This window comes from Lineus longissimus, chromosome 14, assembly GCF_910592395.1.
Source record: "Lineus longissimus chromosome 14, tnLinLong1.2, whole genome shotgun sequence".
NCBI lineage: Eukaryota > Metazoa > Nemertea > Pilidiophora > Heteronemertea > Lineidae > Lineus > Lineus longissimus.
The window spans coordinates 14,828,771-14,856,254 of record NC_088321.1 but is presented as its reverse complement, the minus strand read 5'-3'; the positions used below and the strand labels follow the sequence as shown (position 1 = coordinate 14,856,254).

At 40.1% G+C, this 27,484-nt stretch overlaps 5 protein-coding genes across 28 annotated transcripts in view; 3 read left to right on the top strand and 2 right to left on the bottom strand.

The window, feature by feature from the left end:
* LOC135498559 (talin-1-like) overlaps positions 1-3,807 on the top strand; it is a 75,948-nt gene extending 72,141 nt beyond the window's left edge. For all 21 annotated transcript variants that reach the window (XM_064788859.1, XM_064788858.1, XM_064788846.1 and 18 more), the window contains 4 exons: positions 513-707; positions 953-1,135; positions 1,478-1,603; positions 2,080-3,807. In XM_064788859.1, the coding sequence (XP_064644929.1) occupies positions 513-707; positions 953-1,135; positions 1,478-1,603; positions 2,080-2,217 (642 nt within the window). In that variant the 3' untranslated portion in view covers positions 2,218-3,807. The remainder of the gene's footprint in view (positions 1-512; positions 708-952; positions 1,136-1,477; positions 1,604-2,079) is intronic.
* A 7,174-nt stretch (positions 3,808-10,981) lies between these two features.
* Positions 10,982-13,199, top strand: LOC135499022 (complex III assembly factor LYRM7-like). Its single transcript, XM_064789640.1, has 5 exons — positions 10,982-11,133; positions 11,542-11,614; positions 12,209-12,279; positions 12,505-12,592; positions 12,850-13,199. The coding sequence occupies exons 1-5, from the start codon at positions 11,116-11,118 to the stop codon at positions 12,960-12,962; spliced, it is 363 nt and encodes a 120-aa protein (XP_064645710.1). The 5' UTR covers positions 10,982-11,115; the 3' UTR covers positions 12,963-13,199.
* A 1,536-nt stretch (positions 13,200-14,735) lies between these two features.
* On the bottom strand, positions 14,736-17,872 carry LOC135498763 (uncharacterized). The gene is made up of 2 exons (XM_064789175.1): positions 16,974-17,872; positions 14,736-16,615 (listed from the first exon to the last, which is right to left on the bottom strand). The coding sequence occupies exons 1-2, from the start codon at positions 17,806-17,808 to the stop codon at positions 15,987-15,989; spliced, it is 1,464 nt and encodes a 487-aa protein (XP_064645245.1). The 5' UTR covers positions 17,809-17,872; the 3' UTR covers positions 14,736-15,986.
* A 242-nt stretch (positions 17,873-18,114) lies between these two features.
* On the top strand, positions 18,115-20,458 carry LOC135498796 (dihydrofolate reductase-like). The gene is made up of 4 exons (XM_064789247.1): positions 18,115-18,264; positions 18,519-18,674; positions 18,935-19,171; positions 19,544-20,458. Exons 1-4 carry the CDS (start codon positions 18,161-18,163, stop codon positions 19,620-19,622), a joined length of 576 nt encoding a protein of 191 aa, XP_064645317.1. The 5' UTR covers positions 18,115-18,160; the 3' UTR covers positions 19,623-20,458.
* On the bottom strand, positions 20,446-27,469 carry LOC135498797 (uncharacterized). Of its 4 annotated transcripts, none has more exons than XR_010449140.1 (2): positions 27,447-27,469; positions 20,446-24,130 (listed from the first exon to the last, which is right to left on the bottom strand). XR_010449140.1 is itself a non-coding variant. In XM_064789248.1 (2 exons), exons 1-2 carry the CDS (start codon positions 25,052-25,054, stop codon positions 24,006-24,008), a joined length of 342 nt encoding a protein of 113 aa, XP_064645318.1. In that variant the 5' UTR covers positions 25,055-25,180; the 3' UTR covers positions 20,446-24,005. The 4 variants fall into 4 exon arrangements, 1 of the variants encoding a protein (XP_064645318.1); XR_010449139.1 differs by lacking the exon at positions 27,447-27,469 and adding an exon at positions 27,303-27,440; XR_010449138.1 differs by lacking the exon at positions 27,447-27,469 and adding an exon at positions 25,868-26,086.
* Between the last annotated feature and the right edge of the window lie 15 nt (positions 27,470-27,484).

The following is a 27,484-nucleotide window of genomic DNA, read 5'->3' as shown; positions in this document are numbered from 1 at the left end:
GCCAAAGGACACCACCCTGACCACAGAGTTCTGGGGCTCTGTGGCTTCAGCCTGCTCCCATATGAAGAATAGAGAGGAATACTGGCCAAAGGACACCACCCTGACCATAAAGCTCTGGGGCTCTGTGGTGGAACTCTCTAGGACAGCCAATTCATTTTCGTGTGGATGTAGGGGAGAAGTTATAGGCCTATGATGATAGAGACAAGTAGAACTATTTCGGGATAATTTGCCCCATTAGTCCTACAGTACATCACAAAGGTAAATGAGACTCCGATTAGGAGTATTTCCAATTATCTTGAAGACAGCTCCCCTCACAGGCTGTGAGGAGCTTTGCAGTTACGTTGATCTTTCGAATGCGAAAACAGCGAAGAGTTTATGTGGGTATGAAAACTTGTGCATTCTGAACAACTTCATGATCGTGGATTACAAAAATAGCCACTTGCTCCAGATATTCAGATAGGGCAAATAAATTTATCAAAATTCTGACCGATCTTTTTTTGTGAATAATTCAGGAAGCAGACGACACTTTAGAATTCGAAGACCAGATCCTCGACGCTGCTAAATCGATCGCCGCTGCCACTGCAGCTCTCGTGAAATGTGCATCCAGCGCCCAGCGCGAGTTAGTCCTCCAGGGAAAGATTAAACCATCGTACCACAGGGATAGGATCGACGATGACGGACAGTGGTCACAGGGTCTCATTTCTGCGGTGAGTTTTTTTTCGAAATTTCAGAAATGTACAATTTTTGACCAGTTTGTTTAATCAAGATGCAAACAGTCAGATCAGGTGGTCTAACTTGTTGTACAACTAAGGAATTAAATTATGCTGTAAAATAAGTTCTCTAGTTCGTAAGGAAATTTGTTTACAATGGAAAACTTTGTGGATGGATTCGAAGGGTAAAATAAGGGTATACGTACTTGAAGTCTGCCTGAACTCATATCTCTCGGTTGTAGGCCCGTATCGTAGCGGCAGCGACCCACAGCCTGTGCGAGGCCGCCAACGCCATGATGCAAGGACACGCCAGCGAAGAGAAGCTCATCTCATCGGCGAAGCAGGTGGCTAGTTCCACGGCGCAACTCCTGGTGGCGTGCAAGGTCAAGGCGGATTCCGACTCCGTAGCAATGAAGAGATTACAGGTATGAGAATGGACCCACCTGTTCGCCTACTCCTACAGAATCGGTTAAAAGCACAGTTCAGTTGGGCTACAGCCCCGACTTAAACATCACTTAACAATGATAACAGCATTTAATAATGGCCCTGGATCCAACTGATAGTAGCTGTTCCGATAAGCGACAATTCGGTGACATCGTAACAAGATGATTATTTTGCTCTAAAGTGGTTATACTTACCAGCGATTCTTGCTAGTCCAGTCTGCGTGGCACGAACCCATCGGGCCACTTCAACCTGGGCTTCAGTTCCTTTGGCAGTTTCAAAATGACTCACAACGTTGAAACTAAACATGAAACTCTGTATTTCAGTCTGCGGGAAATGCTGTCAAAAGGGCGACAGATGCTCTCGTTAATGCAGCACAGCAGGCAAAGGATAATATGGATGAGGCGAACATCTTGACTGTCAACAAACGCATGGTCGGAGGAATGGCACAGGTGAGTGGTTTGTTTAGTTGACGCCAGGGGCAGGAATCGTCATTGACGCCCCAAGTGGTTGTCAAAGGTTGGCTTGGTACCCAGGCAGTTTACTCTGGGGAGACCCAATCCGTGTTTTTCTGCTACATTAGTATAGGTTTATGAGAAGTCGGCCGTGAGACTGATGCTGTGGTAATACTGAGACTTGAAATTAAGATATCAGGTCGTTGGTTGGACTCCCAGTCTGATTACAATTACATCTTTATGTGATAGAGGGACGCTCTTAGACATCATAGGTTTCCTCTAACATCTCTGGTTTCCTCCTACATTATAAATCACCCTATTGTTCATAGAGCTAATAATGTCCTTGTTGACATCGTATGTTTACCCAAATCCTTACAGGCCTACTTTATGCAGTTTTACGAGATTGTGTATTGTGGCACGTTGAAGGGCTTGGCTTGTACACCTATTCTGACGTGTACCATTGTCGCTTTCAGATCATCAGTGCCCAGGAAGAAATCCTCCGGAAAGAGAAGGAATTAGAAATGGCACGGAAGAAGCTCGTTACGATTCGACAAGGAAGGTACAATAAGCAATCGAGCACTGACGAAAACGGTGGTTCTTCTGCGTTTTGAGAAAAAGACGATTTGTAGTTAGAGTCATGGTGCGAAAAACTAACTTTTTCAATGAAGACGAATTCTTGGATTGATGAAATGACATTTGGTAGTGAAAGATTTCTTTGCTTTTTTGCGGACAGAATAAAATTTCTGGTGGTTTCAAGAAATTCGGTCCGTCGAGGGCTGATCATAAAATTTACAGAAATTTCTAAAAGATCTCATTCAGAAATTCAAAAATATTTTCTAAACTTTAGCAATTTTTATCCAGAATTGATATTTTGTGGACATTTTTTCGGTGTTAGTTAGACAAGATCTATGTGTTAAAAGGTGATAGTAATTTGTTGTAAATCTTCTGACTAGCTCTCGATGGGTTTGTAAAGTGTCACCCTGAAATTTTCAAATGAACTGATCTGTTTAAGATAGATACATAGGACTGGATTCTACCAATATGATTGTTACTCATGAAAAGGGGTGATAGGTAGTAGATGAAGTAAACTTGCAGCAACTATCAGTATTCCTTGTCGTCTTATGTAGCTCCCCCTTTGAATCATAATAGAATTACCTCCATTATATTTCTAATCAAATGGCGGTTTTTATATACATATATACGAAGATTTGTAATGAAACCTTCCCCTTCACACCACTGTTGTAAAATCAAGTAATCGTAATATATTTGGTGCTTTTATGTCATATTACTTTCTTTCAAACACGTTGCAAAGAAAAAAAAGCCGGAGAAATAAAATGTCAATTGAAAAAAATGTCATAAAGAAAGGCATGGACACTGAAAAATACTGAAGGATAAAATCTTTTTAAGAAGTTTTTGGGCGTAATATTGATACAAACATTTGGTCTTTCACTTAAAATGATGTTATTCCTCTCTGGTGAATTTGATCATCCACTGTTTCAGTGTGCACAGCGGGATCTTAATCTAGGTGGACAAAGGAATTGAAAAATAATATTCAGTAATCTGACTAATTGATAGAGTAAGTGTCTGCATCCTGACACCCCCTCATGATTTATTTGCATCAAGAATTATCTAAGATTTGTCTTTGATTCTTGGTCACAGATATACACCACTCTGAAATGAGTGCTTAATCCATGGCCCCACCCTGCACTAGTCAAATCATTGTATAAAATTCAAAATTCATGTCACAATTTACATGTAAGTCGCATGGGACGCTTCTATGCCTGTATATGTATATAGATCCACATGTAGTGTGCTTATTTGCATTAATTAGATGAATCACCTTAATTAGCCTTATGTGAATATGTCATCTCCAATAGACTTGGTGATTATGACAAAAGTATAAGTGAAAATGATTTTGAAAAGTGCACAAGTTTGTTTGATTGTGTCTGTTAAATTGTCTCTGGTGCTTCCAAAACTGCTCCATAGAGGGCACTGCTGTACTATATACTGCTTTCCATTCATCCTTTATATTACCTAACACCCCCCAGTTGTAGAATGAACAGAGAATTTGATAGAAAGGCCACCGAAAAAATAGCCCAACATCCCCCATTTCCAAAATGAACTCGTCTGATTTGATTTATCTTTGCAGGACAGTTCATTTTCTTTCAATGGGGGATAGGTAATAAGGCTGCTGATATTTCTTTTGACTTATACTGTGTGGCTATTTCGCAATTTTCTGTGTTTGTAATACTTCAGATTTGTACTTGAGTTTTCTTCACAGCTCTCTGTGGACAGAAAGTCAACTTTGTTCAAAGTCAGTTTGGATTCATTGAAGATTTTGTGACGAAATTCCTTTCTTGAGATACGTATGAAATCGTCAACAGAAATTAGCATATAAATGAATCATTCTTACCTAATTTTGCCATTTAAAGGTTAGGTTCATCCGTACATTGATTTCCTGTTGCCCACTAGTAGTGTTAGTGTTAATGTTTGTCCGCAGAACATGACAAAAAAAGAGAAAATAACATGCACTTACCAATTAGTGCTGCCACCTTGTGGCATTGATTTACATGAGTAGTTCCAGAGAGACACAGGCAAACAATGTACTTAAAATAACCAGGCCTTTAAATGTGGATATACTTCGGAAAAATTTCACATTGATACAAAATTTTCCTGCGTTCTATATCTCTACATATCAGTATATGGGAATATTTATTTAACATAGTGCAATTGACTTATTGAGTGTGTTTAGTCTCTGTTAACCTTACTCCCCTACTTTTATGAATGGCCTCTTCTGATGCATTTACTGGAAGAGTTTATGCAGGGAATTGGGGGTGAAATGGTTAGGGCAGGTTCATACTTGGATGCATGGCCATCTGGGCGAAAGGGTCATCAAAATTGCTTTGAATACGAGTGCATTTTAGCATTGAGCATTAAAGGTCATGTGTTCTAATGTCATGTCGCGAACATTTATGTGTCGAAGCATGAATCCTGCTTCAAAAGAGAGGTAATGTAGGAACTGAAATGCTTTGGGAAGGAATTGTTTTGACATAGTGATTTGGTTCCAAATTATCTCACTAGAGGGCTAATCAGACTGAAGATTTGGTTCCAAATTATCTCACTAGAGGGCTAATCAGACTGAAGATTTGGTTCCAAATTGTCTCACTAGAGGGCTAATCAGACTGAAGATTTGGTTCCAAATTGTCTCACTAGAGGGCTAATCAGACTGAAGATTTGGTTCCAAATTGTCTCACTAGAGGGCTAATCAGACTGAAGATTTGGTTCCAAATTATCTCACTAGAGGGCTAATCAGACTGAAGATTTGGTTCCAAATTGTCTCACTAGAGGGCTAATCAGACTGAAGATATCAATTAGTGCAAAACCATCATTCTTGAATTGTAGTACAGTCAACATAGCTTAATATTTTTCATGAATATTACAGAAAAGATGCATAGTCAGCACTTTCTGGACTTAGACTTAGCTTAGAACTTTCTCAGTAGTTAAGATTTGTTTGTAGAATAACAGATCTAAAACTTGAAATATTGAATACAATTTGAAATGTACACATTCAATTATTATATAAAACATGAATGGCATTTTAACAATTAGTTAAATGTAATAAACTATTATTTCATGAATGATATCTTTTTTCCATTATTGTCCTGTTTGTTAAGCTTGATTGTCTCGACACCTTGCAACAGACGCGAAACCACCTGTTAAAGATTTGCTGTCGCCCGCAATCTGGCGGTGTCTTTGGAACAGCCCTGCTGATGAATGTCTCCTTCATTTCCGAGGAACACAGAGGCAAATGGAGGAAGAATGTCCTGGTTCTAAGGAGGAGGATGCTGCGTCACTCAATACAGCATTTCTTGACAGACAATACAGTGGAGAGACCACCAGCCCAGATGGGGTTAATATCGCCATAAAAGTTATATGCTCTCTCTCCTTAATGAAGAAAATTCCTACAAAAAAAATATTCCCACGGTCTGAGCAAAACGGGCTGCGGAGATGCCGACGAGATTTGGAAGCTGCTTTGAAAACCATGGGGAAGAAGAAGATACTGGATACTATGAGCAGATTGCTGCTTGGTAGTATTCTCCTGCTCCTGATGAAGCCATCGGAATTCCTTCTTCGATGATCTCTGTTGCTGCTTACATACAGTTTGATATGCTATTTAAATCCTACAAAGATCAAATACATTATAATAAGATGATTTCTTCTTTATCAGCAAATTGAATAAAAGCCTCATGTAGAAATGGATATCTCAAATTTTTATTAAAATGACTGCATAAGAACTATAAATGATCAAATAGAAGATGTTTCCATTGAATAAAACTTCATTATGTGTCATCGTTGAGATGATGAAGATGCAAAAAGAAACCTACTTGATGATAACCTAAACCACGCGAAAGAAAAAAACCCAAATGAATAAGTAAAAGTGGCACTTTGTGTTAGGTTGATCGGTTATAACAGCCGAGAAGGCCGAGGTATACTATTTTCAGATCTGTACAGAAGACTAGAGCTTTTGCTTTTTGTCTTTTGTGGGTGTGTTTCCCCAGGCGGTCTGATCAGATACCTTGGCATAGTTTCAAGGCGAATCCACGACACTCTTTTTAAGAATCCCAAAAAACACTCCTTTTTAAGAAAATTATACTTATGTTAGTCTATTATTCTATCAAAATCATCAAAAAACCCAAAAAATTATCCTTTTTGGTAGCATTTCGGAGACACTTTAGAACGTTAGTAGCTGACACCCCACCCTTACCCTTACCCACCGCAGCGAACTTTACGAAGTAACCGCAGCAATTCATTATTCCCCTGGTGTTGATTTCTCAATTTTCCATCATCTTTTTGCAGCTTCATCTCCTTTAATAGATGAGATACAGATGTCTCCTATAGTGGAAAGGATGCAGTACGGCAAGTTACACATTCTTATGCAGTCGGATCTCAATTAGTATATATATATATCAAGTAAGCATGTGAGATTCTGGTGATTTACTCATTAAATTTTGCTACATAGACTATCCAAGAGGTGCCCCTTTCATTTTAGAAAAGTTGTCAAGATCCATACTGTTTTTCAGTAAAAAGGTACTCATTCTTATGCAGTCGGCTCTCAATCAGTGACATACCAAGTTAGCAAGTGAGATTCTGGTGATAAACTCATTAAATTTTGCTACATGGAACATCCAAGAGGTGCCCCTTTACTCCATACTGTTTTTCAATAAAAAATTCCTGTGCAACTGCTCCATTTCCACAACTTTTATTCTTCTAATCCAACACATTTTTTATGCAGGAAATACACAGCTGATGATGAAATGTTTTCAGCTTCAACAGACCTTTGGTCCACAGGAAGAGGTCTATCCCAGACGAATCTTAGCCAATAGGCCGAGAATGCAGCTGAGATGACAAGTCCATGATGTCCAAACAGAATCTTAGCCAATAGGCCGAGAAACCAAGATGGAACAGAACTTCTGAACCAAGCTTTCCAAACTGAATCTTAGCCAATAGGCCGAGAGACCGAAATGGAACAGGTTTAGAAAAGGAAACTTTCGTATTACTTATACAAGCTTATGTGTGTCTCTCTTGTGGTTTGTGTTTCCATCTTTCAATGATCTTCTCGCAGCTTTATCTTCCCTAAAGTACCATACAATTAAAAACTCTTAATTGGAATCATCATCCACGTCACCAAAGAAATTTATAATGCAGTCAATTTACAATATCAACCATATATCAATATTTCAAATGAGATTTTCCTTGTAAATGATGTAAAGGCCGGGCAAGACAGCACATGATGTCTCAGAAACAAGTCTTTAAGGCAGTGGTCTCTACTATACTGTCCGTCAAGAAATGCTGTATTGAGTGACACAGCATTCTCCTCCTTAGAACCAGGACATTCTTCCTCCATTTGCTTCTGTGCTCCAGGTCAATGAAGAAGGAATGTTCTTTTAAACTTCAATTGATGGGCAAGGTTTCCATCACACAGAGCGTGATCCACATTCCATGTGACAACCTCACATCAGAGAGACAGCAAGAAACACACTTTTTCACGGAATGATTTGAAACTTGGTTTGTGAATGCTTATTGATGTACCCTATGAGGATCTGGAAGAAAAATTGAAATTTTTCATTAGAACAAAAATTATGGCAATTTTAAACAAAAAAGGGGGCGTCGCCCAAATATCATCACCTAAATTTCAAAAAATTATCCGATCTCAACAAAATTTTGTTTACATACCAAGTTAGCAAGTGAGATTCTGATGATGAACTCATTAAATTTTGCTACATGGAACATCCAAGAGGTGCCCCTTTACTCCATACTGTTTTTCAATAAAAAATTCCTGTACAATTGCTCCATTTCCACAACTTTTATCCTTCTAATCCAACACATTTGTTATGCAGGAAATATACAGCTGATGATGAAATGTTTTCAGCTTCAACAGACCTTTGGTCCACAGGAAGAATTCTATCCCAGACGAATCTTAGCCAATAGGCCGAGAATGCAGCTGAGATGACAAGTCCATGATGTCCAAACAGAATCTTAGCCAATAGGCCGAGAAAGATGGAACAGGACTTCTGAACCAAGCTTTCCAAACTGAAACCGAAATGGAACAGGTCTAGAAAAGGAAACTTTCTTAGTACTTATACAAGCTTAAGTGTGTCTCTCTTGTGGTTTGTGTTTCCATCTTTCAATGATCTTCTCGCAGCTTTATCTTCCCTAAAGTATCTTACAATTAAAAACTCTCAATTGGAATCATCATCCACGTCACCAAAGAAATTTATAATGCAGTCAATTTACAATATCAACCATATATCAATATTTCAAATGAGATTTTCCTTGTAAATGATGTAAGGGCTAGGCAATACAGTACAGGATGTCTCAGAAACAAGTGTTTAAGGCAGTGGTCTCTACTATACTGTCCGTCAAGAAATGCTATATTGAGTGACACAGCATTCTCCTCCTTAGAACCAGGACATTCTTCCTCAATTTGCTTCTGTGCTCCAGGTATATGAAGAAGGAATGTTCTTTCAAACTTCAATTGATGGGCAAGGCTTCCATCACACAGAGCTTGATCCACATTCCATGTGACAACCTCACATCAGAGAGACAGCAAGAAACACACTTTTTTACGGACTGATTTGAAATTTGGGTTGTGAAAGCTTATTGATGTACCCTAGGAGGACCTGGAAGAAAAATTGAAATTTTTCATTAGAACAAAAACTATGGCAATTTTAAACAAAAAAGGGGGCGTCGCCCAAATATCATCACCTAAATTTTAAAATTATCCAACTCGACAAGATTTTGTTTACATTTTTCTGACAGTAACAGGAATATATCCTGCAAATTTCAATGCAGAATTTTAAGTCGTTCATGATATTTTGACTGATTTCCAAACAAGACCCTGAAAGACACTGAAGCCACTATGGATATTCCAGCTGGCAGAGGGAAAATTACAAGTAAAAAGCGTAAAACACTTTTTTCTCCAAATGATTTGAAATTTGGTTTGTGAATGCTTATTAATGTACCTTATGAGGATATGGAGAAAAAAATTGAAATTTTTCATTAGAACAAAAATTATGGCAATTTTACCCAAAAATTATGGCAATTTTACCCAAATACTAGTGTATCAGACAAATGTCAAAATGATCGGATCACTACCAAATTTGCTATGCAAGTATCTGACGTCAAGAAAAATGTATCCTGTAAGTTTTAGCCAAATAGGAACACAACTTTTGGAATTATGGCATCTCAAAAATTAACTTGTAATTTTCCCTCTGCCAGCTGGAATATCCATAGTGGCTTCTGGGTCTTTTTTAAAATATTTCAAAATATTATGAACAACTTAAAATTCTGAGCTGAAATTTCCATGATATATTTGTGTCACTCTCAGGAAGTTGTCCACAAAATAATGTTGAGATTCAATCAATTTGAAATAACTTGTAATTTTCCCTCTGCCAGCTGGAATATCCGTACTAGCTTCAGGGTCATTTTTTTCAATATGCTTCAAAATATTATGAACAGCTTAAAATTCTGAGCTGAAATTTGCAGGATATGTTTGTGTTACTATCAGGAAGTTGTAAACAATTTTTTTTGAGATTCAATCAATTTGAAATTACTCGTAATTTTCCCTCTGCCAGCTGGAATATCCATAGTGGCTTCTGGGTCATTTTTTTTTAAATACTTCAAAATATTATGAAAAACTTGAAATTCTATGCTGAAATTTGCAGGATATATTTGAGTTACTATCAGGAAGTTGTATGCAAAATTTTGTTGAGATTCAATCAATTAGAACGACCTAGTCGAACCTTGCCTCATTGAAGTGTACAGTACTGATCTCCCAAATATGGGCATGCACGTGACGACACGCCCACCACACACCCATGATATGGACCAATCAGCGCTCCTCTTACTACGCCATCACACGGAATCTATTTGAACTACGGAGCATTATGATCATACAGGGTGATACAGAGAAGATTGACTATATCATGCATTAGCTTGCACTTATCCCTAAATCATCTTAAACATGACAAGAAACGTAGAAGAAGGTTTATTACCGAAGGTTTTAGCCGGGTTTGGTGTTGAAAAATGTGAACAAATTTCTTCGCCGTGAGCGATTTCGAACATCTTCATGTACACATCAAGATCAAGGGATGTGGAGATCTTTTCGTGATGTCACCAGTTCTAAGGTCTCATTAGGGACTTTTTTGTATTCATACGCGGCCAAGCCCTAACCATAGTTTCTAAGAAATCATTAATTTCTTGGTCCTCACAGTATGCCAGTGTTGATTTAGCAGTTGTTTTGGCAAACACATGATTTTTTGAGTTTCTGAAACCTAGAGCGCTACTCAATAGGCGGCTAACCAGAAACTACGCATTTTACTGTTGAGTGTTGTTGTCGACGTATGTGTACACTGAACTTGGTATGTGCGTTGGCCCCGTGTTGAAATGATTTGTGAAAAATTCCACTTATCTCAAAAGTTCAATGGTTGACCCTCGATTTGTTTTGATTTTTATGCGTAAGCAATTGTCTTTCATGGGAGAATGGTCACTATAAGAATTATTATGGAAGAAATGTATAATACTTGGGGTTTTCCGTGATTGTCCGACCCAACAGAGCTCGGAGCAAATGCGACGCTTATGATTTATTTAAAGAAATAAAATGCCCGATTTAACATCCTGTAGAATCAGGGGAATCGGGCGTTTCCAGTGATATACGACACACATGGGTTGTCCTCATGTAATCACTTTGGAAACGCATTTTAAAATAGATGTTACGTCCTGTTAATGGGGCACGTCATCATCGCGTACATTCGGGGAAAACTCCCTAACGAGACCCAAGGTTTCGCTGTTTCCAAGCTCGAGTGACCGGCGGCAACCACGGAATGAATCATTGGCAAACGACAACAATCACAAAATTGTCTTTTCATAGCAATTAGGCCCTAGCATGTTTTCAAAGTCGTTTTTCTTCTATCTCTGAAGGAGCCATACTCCTAGAACAGTGTTGAAGAATGAGCCAAAGATCAAAGGTTAATATAACGATGAACCATAAGATGTAAATACATTTAGTCAAATAGAAAAAATGAAACGAAGTTGGACGTCTCATTTGTAATTTCTGACAGGCAGGGTGTTCCAGAAAAAAACGAGAAGCGAAGTCATGTGTCTTTCATTCTACTCCTGATTCCATTGTTGCAGTGGCAGATCTGTCAGGTTTTTTGGTCTGCAGAATTATATTAACACTTGATACAAGGAGACGGACGGAACTTTTTGTCTATGCCCCCCCCCAGCCAACCCTGCCCCCTCCCTCCCAAGCCAACCCTGCCCTCATCATTGGGAATTTGTTATTGCCTGCTGACCAACTTGGAGCTGTCGAAAGTGTGGTGTGAAATGTGGTTTTATCAAAAAACTTGGAGCTGTCAAATGTGATCTTTTTGCAGGTTTTGTCCATCTTCAAACAGTTGCATCGAACGCGGCAGTTGGTGTTTGAAGGAGATGAAAGAGCATTAACAGGTTTGTGGCATTCAGAGGGCCTTTTACGCCTTCATCATATGTGACCCGCTCACCAAAACTAGGCGCTTGTCGCATCTCAACTTGACAGGTTGATACGGAAATGTGACCAAATCAGTTTGTAATAGATTTCACAAAAGGTCTACAATAGGGAAATGAACAACAAGTCCGTATCAACCTGTCGAGTTCAGATGCGACAAGTGCCTAGTTTTGGTAGAGCGAGTCACATATGACCAAAAGGTTCTGAATACAGCCATGGCACTGGCAGAAGCACCTCTCTGTTAACCCTTGGGACTAAGAAAAGTTGTAGCTCTAAGAAGGTGTCCTGATTTAAGAGGTAGAATTGAAAAGAAATTACCAGTTTGTGACTTTCACCAGTGTTCTTAATAGAGAGGGTGTCCTGCTAAAACTAACAGAGGTGGTCGCTGTATTTCTCTGGTTTGGATTTCTTCGCCGCTGTGGTGCTCAAGGATGGAATGATATTGATAAGGAGATTATGGTTCAGACACATTTTATAAGACTTTAGGACACCTTTGGGATTGACGAATACTGTCCTTAATGGTAATCAATATGATTATCAACTTTGTATGTTTTCAGCTGGTCGACAAAAGATAAATGAAGATTTCAAGACGAACAAAGGCTTAACGGAAGCTGAGGAGATCAATAAGGTAACCTGACTGGTCTGAATTTCACTACGACTGTTCATACTGCTTGTAACAAGTATCAGTGATTGCAGCAGCTGACAATCGTTACCAAACACAGCAATTACCAGTTTTACCCATAGACAAGAGTCATTTTTGTCAGACAGAGCAGCGATTACGATTGCAGATAACAACAATGAAAATTGTTTGTTTGCACAGAACTTTAGTTATGTCTCGCTGTCCTGTTTTCAGTGCGTCAACACAGCAGTTGAAGCCGAGACAATCCTGCGTACAGAAATCATCCAGGGGAAACCATCTCCTGAAGCTGAAGACACTTTTGGTAAGGGCCCAAAATTTCCTTGCCTGAACATTCCCTTGTGGCAGATTTGTTACTTGTGGGAATATTTTGGTAATGCTAGCAAGAGAAGAATTCAGATACTGTAAACTTTGTGATGTACACCTTTGACACAACACAGCTCACAAAAGTCAAAGTTTTTAAACATAATCCAGTGTACTTTGTCAGTGTGTGCTTACATGATTTCAAAACATGGTCCCAATTTGAAAAGTTTCCTAAACAATTCTATAAATCTGTTTCAGTTCTAAACATCCATAAAGACATCAGGAAATTCGACAATATTCCATACCAGGAGATGCCGGATCCGCCAAAACGTGCAAGACGCCGAAAACGAGATGAGAAAACTGAGCCTTAAACGCAGTCAAAGGAACATTTGTTGTGACTTGACAGCCTCTGATCGAACTTAGAGAATGGTTGTTTAGATTAAGCATTTGATAACGAAATTAGCTTGAAGAAGTCTGAAGTAATTTCTTTGTAGTTGGACAGTGTATACATATATTGATTAACTATAGTGACCAGTGTGTGTACATTGCTTGAAAACTAGTTAGAATTTGGTTTGTGAGTGCATAATGGTGTACCATCTGAGCATCTGGGAAAAAAATTGAATTCTTTATTAAATGAAACGACTTGCTTTTTTTATGAAAAGAGGTCCGCCTGAATATCACCTAGAGCTGGCCTGTAAAAACCACCCAGTTCAGCCATTTACTTTGGGGGCAGCAGCTCCTGGAGTTATGCTGTGCCTGTTGGGAGACCGAATGTCACCTAGACTGTAAAAACGACCCAGTTCAGCCATTTACTTTGGGGGCAGTAGCTCCTGGAGTTATGCTGTGCCTGTTGGGAGACCGACCCTGGTTTGGTTGTGACTAGGGTTTGTTGATAGAAAATCAGCCCATTGAAATATACTCCACTGAACAGCAAGCTTATGTGCACTACAGACTCGAAAAAGGCCTGGAATATCAGGCCTAGGCAATTTAGCCTACTGCAGAGATGGAGACCCTAGCTCTGTTGTGCCCTGGCATGGAGCTGTTTTCATTATCGCTGTGTGGATAGCACAACTATTATTAAACTCCTGATCCAATCCCAAGACTGGATTATTGCAACAGCCTCCTTGCCGGCATTACCAAGAACCTAATGCACAAACTCCAACTTACACAAAATCATGCAGCCAGGATAATAACTCGAACTCGTCGTGACCAGCACATTACACCCATGCTCAGGAGGCTACACTGGCTTCCTATTCCTCAAAGAATTGACTTCAAGGTGTCACTCCTTTTGTTTAAGTGCAAAGCTGACCTTGCCCCATGCTATCTATCAGATATTGTGCCACTGTATGAACCCAGCCGATCCCTGAGGTCCCAGAACCTAGGTTTGCTCCAAGTACCCAGGTACCGCCTGGCATCATATGGTGGCAGAAGTTTTGTGGTGTATGCTACACAACTCTGGAACAGACCAGACATGAATGTGCGAAATGCTCCAACTGTGAGCACATTCAAAAAGGTGCTGAAGTCGAGATTATGGTGACTTTGTTTTCAAAGCGCAGCCGAGCAATCATACGTTATTGGATAATTGCGCCATATAAGTCTTATTTGAATTGAATTGAATTGAACTATTTGCGGTGACGACCTGGCAATAACTAGGTGCATGTCGAACGATATTTTTGAATCTACCAATCGCTGCGCGTATGGTGTTTTGTGACGTCAGGCATCAGATGGAAAAAATTTAGGTGATAAAGTTGTTTACTTTCAGCTTGGCGAATGAAACTCCACAATTTGAAGCCCAACCCTCTTATCATAGAGGGAGGAGCTTCGTTGATCTACTCGTAAATCTTTTATAATGTGTCCCAACTTTCAGTGGAGGACCACTGCTGCTTAATTCGTGTGAAAATAGGCCAACATTCGAGCTGCAATTGACCCAGAATTCAAAGGGACAGGACCTAGACTGATATTTGTCTTCAACAAAGGAACAACAGTGCTGACGAAGGGTATGAGGTGGTTGGAAAATTGTGACAAGCATGGATGTGACCAAGTTCATTTCCACCTTTTGAATGTGACAACTGTCATCATTAGGGAATCCTCGAAAATATTCTGCAGGCCAAAAAGAGTCAATTAAAAAATAAAGGCCTCATGGGTCAATGAGTCAATTTGTTATAATATGACACAAAGGATGCAAGTAACAATATCGTTATCTCGGATATATAAAAATATATATTATGGTGTGCATAAACAGTAGATATTACTCTCATTTCGATTATTGCCATGTGTTACTTTCAGGCCAACCTCAAATGATTCTATAGCTCAACTTGCTTTTGCACCCAGCACTCTCGCCTGTCAATTTACGTTTGTGGGCAACATAATGTACCTTAGTACTCTGTGCCCACATTAATAAACTCATTAAATAAAAGGATTCTAAACACCGAGCGGCAAGTCATTCTGACCATGACTGCTCCCCATATACGTCATCAGTGACGTAACTTCAACAGACCACATGCTAGCTCTTCAACATCATGAGTGACTTTATTTGACTCGAGGTGTTAGAAGCATTTCATGTGGTAGAGTTTTTATGCCAAGGTCTTGGCGGTCGGGCTGGAGTGAAGTTTTGAATGGATAAAGGCAGCAGGACAGGACATAAAGATTCATTTGAAGTGGGTTTGTTGAAATAAGAAATGAGAGTGACATGCAAAATTCCTCAAAATCCATAAACAGCAGTTCATTTGGAGTGCAGTCTGGACGGTATGCTCACTTGTGGGATGATGTGAAATGCAACGGACTGCTTGTACTATTTGAAATAAAAGGGGAGGAATAACATATAGTTACCTGGCCCCAGAGGTTGTAAGTGCATAGCCTATTTGGTTAGAGATGTAGAGCACAAACTATTGATGGTCATCGCAGAAGTAAATGTAATATTCCTGCACAAATGGTGCAACAGATATATAGAATGTTTGTGTACAATTTAGGATATGAATGCAAAGGGGACTGACCAGTGATAGAAAGAAACAAGAATGGGCAGTTGACAATATAACTATATAAATATACTAAACTATGTAAGTTTTACTTATTTTCATGAATAAAGAATACTTGTACACTAGAACCTCTCTATTGAGGGCACTCTCAGGACTGACAAGTGCTGTCCTTAATAGAGAGGTGTCCTCCGCTAAGAGAGGTAAACTTGAATAGAAACCACCACTTTGGGACCAAAACTAGTGTCTTTAATAGAGAGGTGTCCGCTAAGGGACGTTCCACTGCATGTAACATATCATAATTGCATAGTGGCAATTATTCTCGGTATATGACAGATATCATCTCAGGCTAAGGTTGAGATGAAGTTTTGTATGTTCAGCATTCTGAAAAGCCAGGTGAGGGAGGATGCCAACATAAGGCACTTAAAGCTCTGTGACACTTCTCTTGTGCTCTTTGGCACTGTGAAGCTTTACCCTGAGAGATTCTAAATGTTGCCTCATCTCATCCTGTTTATACTGCAATTCACTCAGCTGCTCATGATATTCATAGGTTTTTGTAGGAAACATTGCCAACCACCCAATAAGGCTGCATCCGCCTGCCAAAAGTGCGGTCGGCTTATTTATAGACCCATCGCAGTATTTCCCGTAGAAATAATATGCAGTGAGACCAAAACCTACAAAGCGGAACCCCCGGTGGGCCCACCGGATTGAATTTATTTTGAACGACAAACTTCTGATATTCTCACTCGCATTCTCAAGACGTTTATCACAGGAGCGAATTGCAACATTCGCCTCCCGTACTGCATTATCGAACTCTCGCGTTATTGTACGGAATTCGGAATGGTTCTCTTCACTGTCGCACAATTTGATGATCTGACTCAGCAGATCACTTGCTGTTTTGACTCGTTCTGAAATATTGTTGATTTCGCTTCCCACTTCATCCAGCGACATACGGACTGCGTTTCTCTGGGCCTCGAAAGGTTCATCTGGTGCATCTAGGTACTGGCAGGCCATCTGGATAACAGCAATGGAAGTAACCCTCTGGCTGATATCTGGAACAAAGAAAATGCGATAAGAAGAGCAAATGTCTGTCCTGGATACTAGTACTTGTACATGCAAAAGAAATTGCACCTTGAAAGTTAGTCCCAATACAACGGAACCTCCATCAATGGACAAGACATTCCATCCATTAACCGCACACCCTCTTTATTTTTAGAAAAGACACTGATTTTTTGCTCAAGTGTTTCATTATCATTCTGCAATCAGGACACTTTTTCCTTAAAGACCATATTCCTGTCCCTGGGGTGTCTTTGATACAAAAGTTTCACTGTGTAATGAAATTTCAGATAAAAAAACAAGATGCATAAGAAAATAAGATACATTTTAAGACAGACATTGACAAGCACATACCTGTCAGTAGAACCAATCCTCGCAGAACCCCTTCCTGCTTCTGCCTGTCTTTCATGTTTTTCACTTCCTCCATCATCGTCTTACTGTGGTGTTCAACCCAGGTTAGTGTAGCATCGATGGCATTTGTTACTGTTTGAATACAATCAGTGAGCTTTCTCCAATATACCAAATAAGATGATTTCTGGACATCTATAGAACGCATCCGTTCTTCATACTGCCTATTTATATCATTGCCCAACTCCATTAACTCTCTGGCAAGCAGGACAATTTTATCATGCTGGGCTACAGCTCGGAAGTTTGGTGGTCTGTGTAGAATGTATCCCTCAGAGCGAGAATGTGCTTGGACGTAATCAGGACCACCCTCCGCACCACCAGTCGGCCTCAACATTGATGACGGGTAAGGAGCAGAGAGAGATCTCTGCACGAGAGCTGGAGGATTTTTTGCAGGACTTGGTAGTGGTTCCAGGTGGTCTTCTCCACCTCCAGCATGTCCAGCACCGCCACAGGCACTGATACTGATAGTGATACCATGGATACCCGATTTGGCACTGCCACTGTGATCAGAAGCTAAATTCGGTTCGGGTTTCCCAGCTGCAGCGTCTCCAGATGTAGGAAGACAGTCGGCGACCACGTTCTCACATTCATATTCGACATCACCATCATTTTCACCTTCTTCAGCACGTTCAGGTGAATCAGGATGAAAATGCTTTGCAACTCTTTCTACACTTTGTTCATAATACAAATCATATTCCTCTGAAAACATGTCAGACACGAGAAAATCTTTGTACAAATCGTCTGCCATATATTCATCATCACTATCTGATCCTGAAGCCATGTTTGTTGAACGGAAAGGTAGTTTATTCAGATTTTTAGAGACAAATTTCTGAAAACCTTTTCCTCCTTCTGCCATCTTGAAAAATTTTGTCGGGAAAAATTCATAACGCAGACGGCGATTAGCCAAAATTGCGCAAGATCCTTTCGAAGAGCCAATCAAAATTTAGTTAACTTTTAGGGACGGGCACCTGTTTCTGGTTTTCCCATACCTCGTCCTGCCGAACAACTACGCGTGCATATCCTGTACAGTTAAGGTATGCAATCTCGCCAAGGCACCGAGGCTATCGCGCCAAGTTTCAAACTTCATTTCCGGGTTTCCTATTCTGAAAAATTGGCAGGAAATTCCTTGCAAAATGTCCGCCTGTGCTCTCAATAAAGGTTTTCCCTTGAATTTAGTTGTTGCACGTTGTCCCTCGGGGGGTATAGGCATAAACGGGAACCTGCCATGGAAACTAAAGTAAGTATTGGAACAAAATAACCATTAAATCCCGATCATCATGTTCATGGCCAAAAAAGGTCATAAAATAGACAAAGTGCCAATGTTCAATTTCTGCAACCTGCCCCAAGAATAATGCCTTTCTATACCTAAATTCACAGTGACGCCGTCCCCTAAAGCCCCCCACCCCCACCCCCACCAACGATATGAGTATATTCAGATCCTGAGACAATCATCCTTCAAATATTACATCATAATCCTCAAAACTTTTTCAGAGGTGACATGGCTTTCTTCAAACGGATCACCATGGAAACCAAGGATGCAAACAAACAGAATGTTGTGATCATGGGTCGTAGAACGTGGGATTCAATCCCTGCCAAATTTCGTCCACTTCCGAATCGGATTAACGTGGTACTGAGCAAAACGCTAAAGTGAGTAAAGATAGATTCATGTAAAAGACATGGGCACATAGCCTGGGCTGGTACTGCTGGCCTCAGCTTTCAGTTACGACCGCATCAACATGAAACAAGTGGGTCAGGATCATGATTAGAGAGGTCAAATTGAATGGAAACAACCAATTTGGGACCATAATTAGTGTCCTTAACAGAGAGGTTGTCCTGAATAGAGAGTTGTCCGCTAAGGGAGGTTCCACTGTATTATATTACAAAAAAATTCCCTCGTAATATTTCAGAGAAGCACCAGCTGGGGCGAGCTTAGCCAGCAGCCTTGACGCAGCCTTGGACCTCCTTGCCAAGCCGCCATTGGCCGAGAAAGTCGAGGGTGTCTTTATCATCGGAGGGCATTCCGTCTACAAGGAGGCGCTAGAATCAACGGACTGTCATCGTGTTTATTTGACAGAGGTTTTGAAGGAGTTTGAATGTGACACATTTTTACCTGAGATTGATGTGGAAAAGTTCCAGCTTGTAAGGTGGGTTTTGTTTTTAAACTAGAATAGAATAGAAATTGATGGGAGGGCTTTCCAACGAATGAGCAGCTTGCTTGATCACTCAGCTGAACCATGGAGCCCAGGAAAACAGCCAAGCTGCCTCAAGTCTTTTCACATTTCGAGGAGGATGAGTGCAAAGAACAGAAGAACAGGCAGAGATGCTGTTGCCTTGTTGATGGCCTGTGTGCCGTTTGGCATCAAAAAGGTTTGGCGGTTGACATTGACACAGCTGGCAACACACATCTATGATCTATGCACACAGAGACTATAATGTATCTCACATTTATACCTTGCATGGTGTTTAAGAGCAGAGGAAAACATCATGTTTAATTTCAATTGTCTTTCAAATTTCAGTGACCCTACAGTGCCATCTGGTGTTCAGACTGAAAACGAGATTGACTACAGGTTCGACGTTTGGGAGGAAAGGGACTAGTAGTGGTACACAGAGGTACAGATGTGCCTGATGTCATAGGGTCAAACCCACACTCGAGCGAGATGAACTGTTGGTCAACCTCAATGGTGTAAATGCTGAATTATTGAGAACATGAAACTGTTGGAGTGGACTTCAATTCAAAAATTCCTCATCAGCCCTCTGGGCATTTGTCTAGTTTTCAAAAATGTCAGCCTTAAACATGCTACCTCACAAAATGGCAGCTGGATATTGTCACTGGAGAATGAATTGTGAAATGACGTGTGTAGATAAATAGCGACGATATAAATTTGTCATCAAAAGTTTGAATACATGTATGTGGATGTGCCCAAATTGTGATTCAATTGGAAATGCAGTAGAACCTCTCTATTAAGGACACCCTCGGGACTGACAAGTGCTGTCCTTTAAAGAGAGGTGTCCTGATTAGAGATGTCAAATTGAATGGAAACACCCAATTCGGGACCAAAACTAGTGTCCTTAATAGAGAGGTTGTCCTTAATGGAGGTTGTCTGATTGAGCTGCACCCGTGCATCTGAGACGCATAATAGGCCTCGAGTGGCTAAATAGCGTCAATGAAGTATGTGATTTTCAGTCATACCAGTCGGCATTTTAGCAATTTTCTTGGTGTGTTGATGAAAGGCTTTTCATCAAAGACTCTCCGTCTCGAGTTTTTGTAATGACTTGCCTTACTAAAACCCACTGACTCCACCAGGAGCATATGTCGTTCACATTCTTTCACCACCTACAGTCATAGCAAATGTGCTTGTATGTTATTGTTTGAAGTAATTAACAAATCGGACCTAATGAAAATAAAGATTGTTATCATTTTTTATACAGGATTTTATTTCAAATGTTCTTTTTGCTATAATGCTGTCAACCCAGAAATATTCTCATGAGATTTTTTTGTATTTTTCGCATTCACAGATAATCAGAAAATACATGGCTGCGAAAAAAGAAAATCTCATTGAAAGCACTGATACCAGGTTGTACGTACAGAAAACGGCAATCTTAAATTGCTGTGAATATTTCCAGGTTAACAGTACTGTACCAGACACTGGGGTTTACAAAAATAGAATGTTCTGACTACGAGGACATAATACACACAGGTTCATCAAAATAGATATGCTGGTTACCTAGGTTACGGGCCACAACAGGCAAACAGGCTCTCTTGTGGCAGATAAAATGAGGCAAGAAGGGAACCAAAGTAATGCCGTTCAACCCTAGAAAACTTTGTCGACAAATATTCCGGCAAGTAATCTCAGGTCTAGAAGTGGTACTGTATATTTATTTTGAGAATCGGTGCAATATTATAAGCTACCTGACAGTAATTACTGGAAATGCCGGAGGCAGAGGAGACACCAGTAACCGAGGAAAACCACCACCGACTAGCCTGACAAAGGGTTAATTTACCAGGAATACCCAAAGACGCATCCAGCATCTGAGGATTATTGGTATCCTTTTACCGCTGTTACCGTTGTAACATCACAGAGGAAAAACACCAAGGCCCTGCTGGAATCTGACCCCAGGACCTCTGGCACAACCGAATGAGCTAAAGGGAATTTTTCTCAAGCCTAGGTCATTAGGAGTGATGCCACTGCTACACGCGCGCACCGGCCCATCCCACTATAAGAGGGATACGAACGGAGCTGGAAAAGGAGGGTTTTCATTGGCCAAGCCGAAAGTAAAGAACATTTACATTTATCTATTCTCATAAAACCTGATGTCACACATCGCCAAATGCTCCGCGATTGGTCGATTCGAAAATACATGGCATGCAAGTGGTTGTCGCTAAAAAGGGCTGAAATTGTCAAACCACTCTCCAAAAAGATATCCTTAAAGCTCCATGAATTAGCATTACATAGCAAAATACATCAAGGATGAGGAGAGTCACTTTTACACCAGGCGGAGGTAGTCACTGCTAGCAAAAACCAACCTAAATATACTGGTAAGCACAACCAAAAGAACATGCGATGTGTGTTCATGCGGTCTTTTGCTTGCTGCTTGTTTGTTGTGGCCAGCAGTGGCTTCCTCCGCCTGGTGAAAGGGCCTCTATACTGTCCGCTACTCACATGTTTTCAGACCCCACATGCAGACGTATCATCGTCAGAGTCTTCCAGCCGTGAGCTACATGTAGGTGTGATGTAGCTGTGTCATCCAATGTTGTATTTGGGCACTTCCAATCATGTCTGTCGTAAAGTGTTTTTCAGACAGATCTGGCCAGAGGTTGACCTCGTCTCACTAAACTAAAACAGTGTGGTCACAAATAGTAATGTTACGTATCCCTGGGCAGCCAGTGTTATGGTTGACATCGTGAAAGCTCATTTGTAAGTCCCAAAGGGTAATCTAGTGTTGTGCAATACCATTTTATCTGGGTAAATGTGGTCACATTCCCAAGTTAACGAAGTACCTTTGGCCAGAACAATATGAAAGACACTATACCATTGGTCGATCGGGAATAACCAATCCAGTCAAAGGATGCATATGAACAGCATGAGCCCTACCCTAAAGAGTTTACTGCCCTACATCCTCCCCTCAGGGCATCCTGAAGAAATATGTCACTCTGAGATGAAATGGCAATAAAATCTCATTGAAATAATAACAAATTATAAATGCTTTCAAAATCACGGCACCACGTTTGATAAAATAATGTGGCACCATCATTAATCAATGATGTCAAACCCAACGAATACTGGTTTTACCCGAAGACGAGAGATGTTTTTGTTGCACATTGCAGTGATAAAAATCACAGGTCTCAGCAATGAAAATGAATTCATAGGCCTTCCCAAGTGACGGGCACCTTTTCTTATTTTTTTACAGAAAGTCTGAAAGAGCAGCTTTACCGAAGACTAACACACACACACACACAGGAAACTAAAAATAATTTCATAATTCATAAAACATTTGATATTCATCGACTTGGCAATATCTAAAATCTAGAATCATCGGTGGACCTTATACAGTAGGAACACCAACCTCATTCCCAGGGCAACATCAACGATAAGGACCTAGGAAAGAGGTTGCGTCGTCTATCAATAAAATAAATTATACATCTTTTAAAATTTGACAATCATTCATTTCAGTGTTCACTACAAGGCATTTTAGAAGGGCGGCCCGACGAGTCAGAAAAGCACGACAGTATTTCTGAAAGAGGGGCTACAATTCCTAATTTAAGGGTCACGAAAATGCTTTGATATCAATGGTCTATTAGTGGAAAAAGGATCTTGCAGAGACTGGCTGCCCTGCTTAAAATGATATGTGGAACACGGGTTTATAAAATGACAATTAAAATGTTTTGACATTGAGTAAGTTTTATCATTCTGATGGAATTTCACCGCTATCATGAGGAGGGAGCATGAAATTTGTCGGCAGAATAAAATATCTTACAACATCTCAACGAAGATGGTAACAAGAAGCAGGACATTATGCAGAATCAACGTGCAACTTGTACTCCCCCTCCTCAAGCTCACAAAGATGAGCTGCGAAAAAATTGAACGATTAATGAGTCAGCGACTTTGTAAAATGTTAAAGTTTTAAACATGCAGTCTCATTGTACAGAAACAGCAGCCCACTGCAGTCCACCACATGCAACATCATCGATAATTGATGACCAATATGAAGCATTACACTACAGCAGCTTCCACTTATAGAATCTCCAATCAAGACGTCCGAGTACCAGTCCTGGCAAAGCAACCTGCCAAGTTTTTTGCCACACTGAAACTTGCAGCAAACTTGAGATGTAACAGACAGATTGACTGCGTCTGCGTCCTCCAAACATGTGTCCGTCCGTTCAGCAATCCGGACACGACTGTTGAATGGATAGAGAGACAGTCGACCTTCAAACACATACGGCCATACATTCCACACCGAGGTGATCTAGATTTAGGAGAGAAGAATGTCTGTCTGTAACACATGTGTCCACCTGTTCAGTCCAGATAAGACTTGACTGTCGAAAGTCAATACACAGAGGGACAGTCGTCTTTCAAATAGATACAGGCCATCCACACCACACTGGAGTGATCTTCACCAGTCCAAAACACTAACGAGAGACGAGAATGTCCGTCTGTGATGCATGTGTCCGTCCGTTCAGTCCATACAAAACTGTCCAGCTTCTGTTACCAAAGCTGTAATCAGTCCATGTCACAAACTACACCAACTTCTTGACTGTCTGTCCATCTGTCCTTGATTCCGTCTTCGATGAAAGCCTCATTTCATAATCTTTGCAACCTGCGACCAATCTCATCAGTATTCAAAACCGCATCGGTTACACATCCACCCCTTTTCCTCATAATGGAATGTCTCATTTTATAATAAATGAATGATATCTTATGGAAGAGTCCACTCTCTGTGGATAGAGAGGGAAGAGTTTTTGATTGAATTGCACCATTTTTATTTTGTTTTCACTTTCTTCTTCATACTTTCTTTTTCTTTACGTTGCTGCTTTAATTTCTTCTTCTCTTCTTTGGCTCGTTCTTTATCTCGTAAACTTCTGACTAATTTGTATACAAAGAATCCTGAAAGATACAAAGAAAGAAATATATGAGCAAAAATAAACACTTTTATATTTCCTGCAACAGACAAATACTGAAAGTAATAAAGATGAATATGATTAGAGTTGTTTCCTTTTAAAAACACTTAGATTTTCATCAGATGCATTTGCTACATCCTTTTTTCTGAAAAGTAACTAAAATTTAGAAGGTGCCACCAAATTGACCTCTCACCCTCTCCCCCTCCATACAGATATTACCCCGACAAAGAGTTGCACCAAATGAAGAATTGTCTTCAAGACAAACAAGTGAAGTTTTCACTTGAGACAGTCCAGGAAAAACCTGATGACTGAACTTTGCCTCAGGAGGAGAAATGCTCAAGGAGAGGGGTCCTCCAGCAAGGCACCGGCATGAAATTATCTGAAATGGTAGTGCCCCCCCCCTGCCCAGACAAGGGAAGAAATGCCCCCTCCCCACAGACAGGGACGTCCCCAAGAAAGAGGTGTGCACTGAAAGGAGTTCGCAATTCGTAGTCACTGGTGGTCCAGGAAAATAGAAATGCAGTTATACACAATGCCGTAGTGCAGTTATCATGCAGACGAATTGGTTCAAACATGGTATCCATAGAATTTGTATATGTCTACACAAAGGTAACGCTTAAAGTTAATTGGAAATTTTCAAATTCAAATACAAATTTCAAATTTTTAACGAACACCGTTTAAGATCAAACCTACCAAGCAAAGCGATCGGCAATGCTCCGTACAAATAACTCAAATAGTGCCACCCCGCAATCCAACGCTTTTGACGTGCCACCAACTCGTTCAAGGTCTGCATTATACCCTCGTACTCCGTGCTGACCTCCGACCCTTCAGTGCTGCCACCTGTTGGGTTGAGAGCCATCCCCATGTCTGACGCTGCCTTCATAAGATGATCAACCAAATCCTGGTCCATTTTTACGAAATGTTCTTCCAAAAAGCAAATTTTCTCACAGTAGGTTTTTTTCGGAACCTTAAATTATCAAATTTTGGCTGATTTCGAGTTTTTCTGTAATGTAATTTTGGTCCTTTTTCTGCTAATGAAAATGTAACATTAGTTAGCTATCCACATGCGAGTCCACCATCAACACGTTTCAGTCTAAAAATGACAAAGTTTCACAACATTCCCAGTCTGACTGGTGTCTTGTAAAATGGGGATATTTCCGGAGCCAGGGTGTGGGTTCTCGTCAAATTTACCCTTAATTTTCAGAATAGACTTTCCAAGAAGTTGAAGTGATATTGAAATGGAAACAATCAGGAACAGTCCATTTGTCAAAGTAGAGGGTTCAGGTGGACAATCTTATCAAAGGATTTGAATCTGAAAGCAGCAGGTGGAGATTGGACCAATGATGTGGTATTTAGATATCGTGGTATACATCAAACTTAAAGGGACCATCGCATTACTAGGGTCAGAAAAATCCATATTTCCGTCGACAAAGAGCTCCATTGGATGAATATTGTCCAGATGCTGGTGTAGGATTGTGCAGGATATTGAAAATTATTGATTTTTGACGAAATGTTTGAGAGGGACAACATATGTTAGATCAGTTATCTTGTTTCAAAATATCTCATTTATCTGATGGCCGTCACAACAGTCTATTTCACAAGAAAATGACACTGTTTTTTTGTTGCCTCTTCGTAAGCACTACTGAGTGACCCAGTGGTTATTTTACCGCGAAATTTAGTAAATAATTTCCTCAAAAATTGCCCGAAACCTTTTTAAACGTACCTATTATCAAAGCAGGAATCATGATACATGTAAAGAAAAGCCATAAACTCGGAAATGTCTTCTTTCCTCCTGGCTTCGTGTCCGAGAACAGGCCAGACTCATTACTGAAATTGAGGCCAAACTGATTGGCTAGTTTCTTTATTTCCTCCATGGTGGTGCTGAGGGAGATCGAGTGGAGGTCAAGGAAAAGACAAGAAACACTTTTTAAACTACATTGTTTCTGGAGTCTTATATGCATAAAACTCCATAGAAAAAAGGACTATTAGTTTTACTAATACTGTTGTATACATTTCTATCTGTGATAGGTCCCTGATCTCAACCTCCCTAAAGTCTCACAGTACCATAAAATGCATAGGCTGATGCACTATGAGAACCTTTGCCTATGGTACTCAAGGAGGGAATGATAAGGGATCTGTCTTAAGGCTTCAAGCTGTGCAGACGACAACAAAGATCATGTACAGCATGTGTACATGTGGCAAAATCAAGCTGCCAATGCATTTACTACAGCAATTACTAACACCAACTGTTGAGCTATCATGCGTGCCATGTGGCGGTATGAGACAGTAGCACCTGCAAGTCTAGGCCTACCGTACAATATCTCAGCACAAGTCAATAAACTGGAGGCCAGATAACAGATTATCAACATTTTAGACCACATCTTTTTCAAAACCACTCAAAAGGATACTGATATGACTCCTGGACAGGAAATATGATCCACAATATGGATGAAAATGAGAGAATCCAAGTGAGAACGACGTCCCTGGGTTGATCAAAAATGTGGATCTGGGCTGAACATCTGTTCATGTGTACTTAGTATTGATTAAATGTAATTCATTAAAAGGAAGACTCGCATGAATTTATGACAGCCGTCACTGCTTCAGTTTATAGTAACACGGTAGTACACTTGTACACTCAAGGTGTTCATGATGAACCTAATTGTTACATTATAATCAATATTTCTCTTATTATACACAACTAAATCAAGAGGGTACCAGTGCTTTGCCTGATGAGTGATGTTGTTGCATCTCCTTCGAAGAAAACACTGCATTACGCTCAACCTACTTGATTTGCAGTTGAGCCCTAGGCAGTGTTTTCTTTGAAAGAGTTATGCATTAGAGGTCATGTCATTTACGCACAAACTATAGGCCTACAAGTACAAGCGCCCTTAGGGCTATTGGCATCGTCATATATCCGTGACCGAAGCTTCGTATGGACGGCATGAGATGAAATATATATGAAATATATCTGTTCGCATTGTCAACAGATTAAGATTGTGGCAAGATCCCGCATATCAATAAAAGCTCTTCACATTGACATTACATTGCAATGCAGAGGTTAACTTACCACAGGTAAAATACACTACAAATTCGTGTACAAAATGTACAGTGGATTTTTTTGTCAACTGCCGGCGTCCAAAAACACTTCTTTTACTTACCTACTAAAGAAACTATTATTATACCAGGGAGTATAAATATTGAATTATCTATTCCCTCTCTGTAGGGACTGTTTGGATCGCCGAATTCAACCATTATTGGCTAAAATATGTGAAGTTTTCTCAAAAAATTCTCAAGAAAATTACCGGAAATGCTCACTGACAGCGGGGAATTCTGGGGAAAA